At 53.4% G+C, this 8,885-nt stretch overlaps 1 protein-coding gene across 1 annotated transcript in view; it reads left to right on the forward strand.

Annotated features, from left to right (window-relative positions):
• Nucleotides 1–870: 870 nt before the first annotated feature.
• JAZF1 (JAZF zinc finger 1) overlaps nt 871–8,885 on the forward strand; it is a 222,900-nt gene continuing 214,885 nt past the window's right edge. Inside the window, exon 1 of the mRNA XM_018576086.1 lies at nt 871–1,090. Coding sequence (XP_018431588.1) covers nt 973–1,090 — 118 coding nt within the window. The 5' untranslated portion in view covers nt 871–972. The remainder of the gene's footprint in view (nt 1,091–8,885) is intronic.

Here is an 8,885-nt window from a genome sequence, read left to right on the forward strand (position 1 = left end):
GGGGTGTTGGGGACAAATGAGTGCAGGGTGTTGGGGACAGATGAGTGCGGGGTGTTGGGGACAGATGAGTGCGGGGTGTCGGGTACCGATGAGTGTGGGGTGTTGGGGACAGACAAGTGCAGATGAATGCGGGGTGTTGGGGACAGATGAGTGCGGGGTAGAGATAAGTGTGGGGTTTCGGGAAAAGATGAATGCTGGGTGTCCGGTAGAGATGAGTGCGGGGACCGGGTGTCGGTACAGATGAGTGCGGGGTAGAGATGAGTGTGGGTAGAGACAAGTGTGGGGTGTTGGGTACCGATGAGTGTGGGTAGAGACAAGTGTGGGGTGTTGGGTACCGATGAGTGTGGGTAGAGATGAGTGCGGGGTGTCAGGTACCGATGAGTGTGGGTAGAGATGAGTGTGGGGTGTCCAGTACAGATGAGGTCGGGGTGTTGGGGACAGCTGAGTGCAGGGTAGAGAATAGAGATGAGGTCGGGTAGAGATGAGTGCGGGGTGTCGGTACAGAGGAGTGGGGTGTCCGGTACATCTGAGGTCGGGGTGTTGGGGACAGATGAGTGCGGGGTAGAGATGAGTGCGGGGTGTCGGTACAGATGAGTGCGGGGTGTCGGTACAGATGAGGTCGGGGTGTTGGGGACAGATGAATGCGGGGTAGAGATGAGTGCGGGGTGTCGGGTACCGGTAGAGATGAGTGCCGGTACCGGTTGTCGGTAGAGATGAGTGCGGGGACCGGGTGTCAGGTAGAGGTGAGTGCGGGGTGTCGGCTCCGCTGTCAGTCCAGCTGTGAGATGCTCTCCTCCGGCCTCCTCCTCCGGCCCAGCTGTGGCTCTCCCTCCTCCTCCTCCTCCGCTCCGGCTGCCTCCTCCCCCTCTCCATCCCTCCCTCTGTCCTCCAGCACCGGCTGCCATCCTCTCTCCCTCCATCTCTGCCCGGCTCCCCCACTCACAGCCCGACCCGGACCTCAATGACCACACCATGATGACAGGTATCGCCGCCGCCTCCTTCTTCTCCAATGCCTGCCGCTTCGGGGGCTGCGGGCTCCACTTCACTACCCTGGCCGAGCTGATCGAGCACATCGAGGACAACCATATCGGTGAGTGCCCCCCCCGACCTCCGATGAGCCCGGGGTGATCAGGGAGCGATGCATTGTGTGCGGGATATTGGCTGTACAGCCCGGTGCCCCTATGGGGTGGGTGTGTGTGGCGGGGGTGTAGCGGAGGTCCCGGGGATGTCATGTGTGTGACACCCGGGGAGGAGCAGAAGGTGTCCCCAGTGCTGCTGTCACCCTCATCACTGTGTACACTGGGTATATGGCAGCCCAGGAAGGAGGACACACACACACATCTATATACTGTGTACTGTGCACTGTGTGTATATATATGTGTGTATACAGCATGGAGCCGGGGGCGGCCACTGCGTGCTCCCTGTGTGATTATATCCGCTGCCATCACACATTGTGTCGTACTGGGGCTAGGCCGGAGGAGGAGGAGTACCGGGGTGTGTGTGTGTGTGTGTGTGTGTGTGGCCGGAGGACCAGGCGCTGCCCGTTATAAGCCACTACCTGTCACTGTGCACAGCTGCCATGTCTGACGACTGCACACTGCCTGGCTCTCTTCACATGTCTCAGGACTGCACACTGCCTGGCTCTCTTCACATGTCTCAGGACTGCACACTGCCTGGCTCTCTTCACATGTGTCACACTGCACACTGCCTGGCTCTCTTCACATGTGTCACACTGCACACTGTCTGGCTGTTAGCAAAGCTGTCACACTTCACAGTGCCTGGCTGTCATCACATGTGTCACACTGCCTGGCTCTCATCACATGTCTGAGGACTGCACCCTGCCTGTCATCAGATGTGTCACACTGCACACTGCCTGGCTGTCATCGCATGTGTCACACTGCACACTGCCTGTCATCAGATGTGTCACACTGCACACTGCTTGGCTGTCATCACATGTGTCACACTGCCTGGCTGTCATCACATGTCTGAGGACTGTACACTGCCTGGCTGTCATCAGAGCTGTCACACTGCACACTGTCTGGCTGTTAGCAGATCTGTCATATTGCACACTACCTGGCTGTCATGAGATGTCTGAGGTCTGCACACTGCCTGGCTGTCATCAGATGTGTCACACTGCACACTGTCTGGCTGTCATCAGATGTGCCACACTGCAAACTGCCTGGCTGTCATCAGATCTGTCACACTGCACACTGCCTGGCTGTCAACTGATGTCTGAGTACAGCACACTGGCTTGTTGTCATCCTAACTGTCACAGTGCCTGGCTGTCATAAAATGTGTCACAATGCAGAGTGCCTGGCCGTCATCAGATGTGTCACACTGCACAGTACCTGGCTGTCATCAGATGTGTCACACTGCACAGTACCTGGCTGTCATCAGATGTGTCACACTGCACAGTACCTGGCTGTCATCAGATGTGTCACACTGCACAGTACCTGGCTGTCATCAGATGTGTCACACTGCACAGTACCTGGCTGTCATCAGATGTGTCACACTGCACAGTACCTGGCTGTCATCAGATGTGTCACACTGCACAGTACCTGGCTGTCATCAGATGTGTCACACTGCACAGTACCTGGCTGTCATCAGATGTGTCACACTGCACAGTACCTGGCTGTCATCAGATGTGTCACACTGCACAGTACCTGGCTGTCATCAGATGTGTCACACTGCACAGTACCTGGCTGTCATCAGATGTGTCACACTGCACAGTACCTGGCTGTCATCAGATGTGTCACACTGCACAGTACCTGGCTGTCATCAGATGTGTCACACTGCACAGTACCTGGCTGTCATCAGATGTGTCACACTGCACAGTACCTGGCTGTCATCAGATGTGTCACACTGCACAGTACCTGGCTGTCATCAGATGTGTCACACTGCACAGTACCTGGCTGTCATCAGATGTGTCACACTGCACAGTACCTGGCTGTCATCAGATGTGTCACACTGCACAGTACCTGGCTGTCATCAGATGTGTCACACTGCACAGTACCTGGCTGTCATCAGATGTGTCACACTGCACAGTACCTGGCTGTCATCAGATGTGTCACACTGCACAGTACCTGGCTGTCATCAGATGTGTCACACTGCACAGTACCTGGCTGTCATCAGATGTGTCACACTGCACAGTACCTGGCTGTCATCAGATGTGTCACACTGCACAGTACCTGGCTGTCATCAGATGTGTCACACTGCACAGTACCTGGCTGTCATCAGATGTGTCACACTGCACAGTACCTGGCTGTCATCAGATGTGTCACACTGCACAGTACCTGGCTGTCATCAGATGTGTCACACTGCACAGTACCTGGCTGTCATCAGATGTGTCACACTGCACAGTACCTGGCTGTCATCAGATGTGTCACACTGCACAGTACCTGGCTGTCATCAGATGTGTCACACTGCACAGTACCTGGCTGTCATCAGATGTGTCACACTGCACAGTACCTGGCTGTCATCAGATGTGTCACACTGCACAGTACCTGGCTGTCATCAGATGTGTCACACTGCACAGTACCTGGCTGTCATCAGATGTGTCACACTGCACAGTACCTGGCTGTCATCAGATGTGTCACACTGCACAGTACCTGGCTGTCATCAGATGTGTCACACTGCACAGTACCTGGCTGTCATCAGATGTGTCACACTGCACAGTACCTGGCTGTCATCAGATGTGTCACACTGCACAGTACCTGGCTGTCATCAGATGTGTCACACTGCACAGTACCTGGCTGTCATCAGATGTGTCACACTGCACAGTACCTGGCTGTCATCAGATGTGTCACACTGCACAGTACCTGGCTGTCATCAGATGTGTCACACTGCACAGTACCTGGCTGTCATCAGATGTGTCACACTGCACAGTACCTGGCTGTCATCAGATGTGTCACACTGCACAGTACCTGGCTGTCATCAGATGTGTCACACTGCACAGTACCTGGCTGTCATCAGATGTGTCACACTGCACAGTACCTGGCTGTCATCAGATGTGTCACACTGCACAGTACCTGGCTGTCATCAGATGTGTCACACTGCACAGTACCTGGCTGTCATCAGATGTGTCACACTGCACAGTACCTGGCTGTCATCAGATGTGTCACACTGCACAGTACCTGGCTGTCATCAGATGTGTCACACTGCACAGTACCTGGCTGTCATCAGATGTGTCACACTGCACAGTACCTGGCTGTCATCAGATGTGTCACACTGCACAGTACCTGGCTGTCATCAGATGTGTCACACTGCACAGTACCTGGCTGTCATCAGATGTGTCACACTGCACAGTACCTGGCTGTCATCAGATGTGTCACACTGCACAGTACCTGGCTGTCATCAGATGTGTCACACTGCACAGTACCTGGCTGTCATCAGATGTGTCACACTGCACAGTACCTGGCTGTCATCAGATGTGTCACACTGCACAGTACCTGGCTGTCATCAGATGTGTCACACTGCACAGTACCTGGCTGTCATCAGATGTGTCACACTGCACAGTACCTGGCTGTCATCAGATGTGTCACACTGCACAGTACCTGGCTGTCATCAGATGTGTCACACTGCACAGTACCTGGCTGTCATCAGATGTGTCACACTGCACAGTACCTGGCTGTCATCAGATGTGTCACACTGCACAGTACCTGGCTGTCATCAGATGTGTCACACTGCACAGTACCTGGCTGTCATCAGATGTGTCACACTGCACAGTACCTGGCTGTCATCAGATGTGTCACACTGCACAGTACCTGGCTGTCATCAGATGTGTCACACTGCACAGTACCTGGCTGTCATCAGATGTGTCACACTGCACAGTACCTGGCTGTCATCAGATGTGTCACACTGCACAGTACCTGGCTGTCATCAGATGTGTCACACTGCACAGTACCTGGCTGTCATCAGATGTGTCACACTGCACAGTACCTGGCTGTCATCAGATGTGTCACACTGCACAGTACCTGGCTGTCATCAGATGTGTCACACTGCACAGTACCTGGCTGTCATCAGATGTGTCACACTGCACAGTACCTGGCTGTCATCAGATGTGTCACACTGCACAGTACCTGGCTGTCATCAGATGTGTCACACTGCACAGTACCTGGCTGTCATCAGATGTGTCACACTGCACAGTACCTGGCTGTCATCAGATGTGTCACACTGCACAGTACCTGGCTGTCATCAGATGTGTCACACTGCACAGTACCTGGCTGTCATCAGATGTGTCACACTGCACAGTACCTGGCTGTCATCAGATGTGTCACACTGCACAGTACCTGGCTGTCATCAGATGTGTCACACTGCACAGTACCTGGCTGTCATCAGATGTGTCACACTGCACAGTACCTGGCTGTCATCAGATGTGTCACACTGCACAGTACCTGGCTGTCATCAGATGTGTCACACTGCACAGTACCTGGCTGTCATCAGATGTGTCACACTGCACAGTACCTGGCTGTCATCAGATGTGTCACACTGCACAGTACCTGGCTGTCATCAGATGTGTCACACTGCACAGTACCTGGCTGTCATCAGATGTGTCACACTGCACAGTACCTGGCTGTCATCAGATGTGTCACACTGCACAGTACCTGGCTGTCATCAGATGTGTCACACTGCACAGTACCTGGCTGTCATCAGATGTGTCACACTGCACAGTACCTGGCTGTCATCAGATGTGTCACACTGCACAGTACCTGGCTGTCATCAGATGTGTCACACTGCACAGTACCTGGCTGTCATCAGATGTGTCACACTGCACAGTACCTGGCTGTCATCAGATGTGTCACACTGCACAGTACCTGGCTGTCATCAGATGTGTCACACTGCACAGTACCTGGCTGTCATCAGATGTGTCACACTGCACAGTACCTGGCTGTCATCAGATGTGTCACACTGCACAGTACCTGGCTGTCATCAGATGTGTCACACTGCACAGTACCTGGCTGTCATCAGATGTGTCACACTGCACAGTACCTGGCTGTCATCAGATGTGTCACACTGCACAGTACCTGGCTGTCATCAGATGTGTCACACTGCACAGTACCTGGCTGTCATCAGATGTGTCACACTGCACAGTACCTGGCTGTCATCAGATGTGTCACACTGCACAGTACCTGGCTGTCATCAGATGTGTCACACTGCACAGTACCTGGCTGTCATCAGATGTGTCACACTGCACAGTACCTGGCTGTCATCAGATGTGTCACACTGCACAGTACCTGGCTGTCATCAGATGTGTCACACTGCACAGTACCTGGCTGTCATCAGATGTGTCACACTGCACAGTACCTGGCTGTCATCAGATGTGTCACACTGCACAGTACCTGGCTGTCATCAGATGTGTCACACTGCACAGTACCTGGCTGTCATCAGATGTGTCACACTGCACAGTACCTGGCTGTCATCAGATGTGTCACACTGCACAGTACCTGGCTGTCATCAGATGTGTCACACTGCACAGTACCTGGCTGTCATCAGATGTGTCACACTGCACAGTACCTGGCTGTCATCAGATGTGTCACACTGCACAGTACCTGGCTGTCATCAGATGTGTCACACTGCACAGTACCTGGCTGTCATCAGATGTGTCACACTGCACAGTACCTGGCTGTCATCAGATGTGTCACACTGCACAGTACCTGGCTGTCATCAGATGTGTCACACTGCACAGTACCTGGCTGTCATCAGATGTGTCACACTGCACAGTACCTGGCTGTCATCAGATGTGTCACACTGCACAGTACCTGGCTGTCATCAGATGTGTCATAGTGCACAGTACCTGGCTGTCATCAGATGTGACACAATGCACACTGCCTGGCTGTCACACAGCCTTATTGTACGTAGTGCCATGTAGTAGTAGTTTGTGGTAGAGTCTCGGTTCTTTGTGGTCTCAGTGTATGGATTGTACAGCTTCTATGGGCTCTATATGTAGACAGGGATCTCTGCTCCCCGGGATGGAGCCGTACACTTTGTATTGTCAGGACGGACCTCTTGAATGGCACTGCAGCCAAGCAATGGGTATGATTTATATAGAGGAATCCCCATAGGAGCGGATCCGGTTCTTCTAGCTGTGGGAGATCCTGGGGTGGAATCCTATTGATAAGGGGAAGTATACACACAGGTCAGATCAGTGATTTCTGCTCTTCATATGACCATCAGACACTATGGGGATGTCTCCTTATGTGTGCGTGGACCACATGTCACCAGGACCATCACCTACCCGGCCAGGCTGACAGCTAAACACTGATTGTCAATGGAGTGGCTATGCAATTCCACAATGTGTGCTGCCTTTGGTGACACATTCTATCATCTGTGGCCAGTACAAGATTCTCATAAAAGGGCGAAGAGTTTGGAGAAGGCAGGAGAGGTGAACAATCTAGGACAGGGGTGCCCATAAGGCCGGCATCTCCTCCCGCCCGTGGTGCTTCTCTGGATCCCCGCTGCTCTCCCCATCTGTATGCAGCGGGGATCCGGAGGAGGGAGCCGCTGTCACAGAACTAAGGCCGAGCAGTGAGGAGAGAGAAACGCTCGGCCAGGTTCTGACAGCCGGCGCCTCACTCTCCCCTCACTGCTCGGCCTTAGTTCTGTGACAGCGGCTCCACCCTCCTACACGGGCTGCAGCGGTTCTTTCACTTCTTCTCGGATCCCCACTTTCGGGGAAACACGGTATGTGCAAGATAGCCTATGTTTATTAGGCCCCCTCCACACCCGTTCGCTCCAATCAACAGTAGATTCATGGATACCTGGTGTCAAGCCAAGAATAAAAAATATGTTGCCTGCACACCTCAATCCTCTTGCAAGAAAACACACAACTATTGACGTTGGTTTATCATATCACAAGTTCACAATGCAACATTTTGGAACCGCCAGGGGACATGTCATTTTGCCTGATAAAGGGATCCCTGGCTCATCTAAAAGTGGCATTTCTCTACGTGATGTGCCAAATAAACTACAGTAAAGGCTGTTTGATTGCAAGAGGAATGAGGTACTGTATGTATAGCATTTTGTTTTCTTCTCTTTGCATGGCACCATCCACTAGTTGTTTTAGCATGCCACAGGGGCTTTCTGGTCTGGTATGAAGCCAAATTGCCAATAATTTTGTCTTGCATCCTTTACATCAGGGGTGCCATAAGGTCGATCGCGTAGCAGAGGAGGGAGCAGCTATCACAGAAGTAAGGCCGAGCAGTGAGGAGAGAGAGAGACGCTCGGCCAGGATCTGACAGCCGGCGGCTCTCTCCTTACTGCGCTCCGTCCTCTGCTGCCCCCGCGACTGCAGCGCTTCTTTTACTTCTCCTCGGATCCGCCTCTGCCCGGGAGAGCAGCGCGGATCCAGAAGAGAAGCTGAGCCCCCCTGTGCGTGGTCGAGCGGCAGAGAGTGAAGAGAAACACAGAGAGAGTGCGAGGAGAGACAGCTAGGGGAGAGAGAGCGAGGAGTGCGGAGAGCCAGCCAGGAGAGAGAGCCAGGAGAGACAGCCAGGGGAGAGAAAGCGAGGAGAGAGGAGAGCCAGCCAGGAGAGAGAGCCAGGAGAGATGGCGAGGAGAGAGCGAGGAGAGCCAGCCAGGGGAGAGACAGCCAGGGGAGAGAGAGCCAGGGGAGAGCCAGCTAAGGGAGAGAGAGCGAGGAGAGACAGCCAGGGGAGAGACAGCCAGGAAAGACAGGATTGGAAATGTAGTAAGAACCGTAGAAGCCCAGTTTTGGGGGTTTTTCATTGGTAGATCTTATTGAGCTCGTCATTTGAAAAGTAGATCTTGACACAAAAATTGTGGGCCCCCCTGTCCTAGACTGCTCACTTCTGCTGCCTTCCCCAAACTCTTCACCCTTTTGTGAATAACCCTGTAAGATTGAGTTGTGTGTGTGTGTGGGGGGGGGG

Source organism: Nanorana parkeri, unplaced genomic scaffold (genome assembly GCF_000935625.1).
Source record: "Nanorana parkeri isolate BGI_ZX_2015 unplaced genomic scaffold, ASM93562v1 scaffold4, whole genome shotgun sequence".
NCBI classification, from domain to species: Eukaryota; Metazoa; Chordata; class Amphibia; order Anura; family Dicroglossidae; genus Nanorana; species Nanorana parkeri.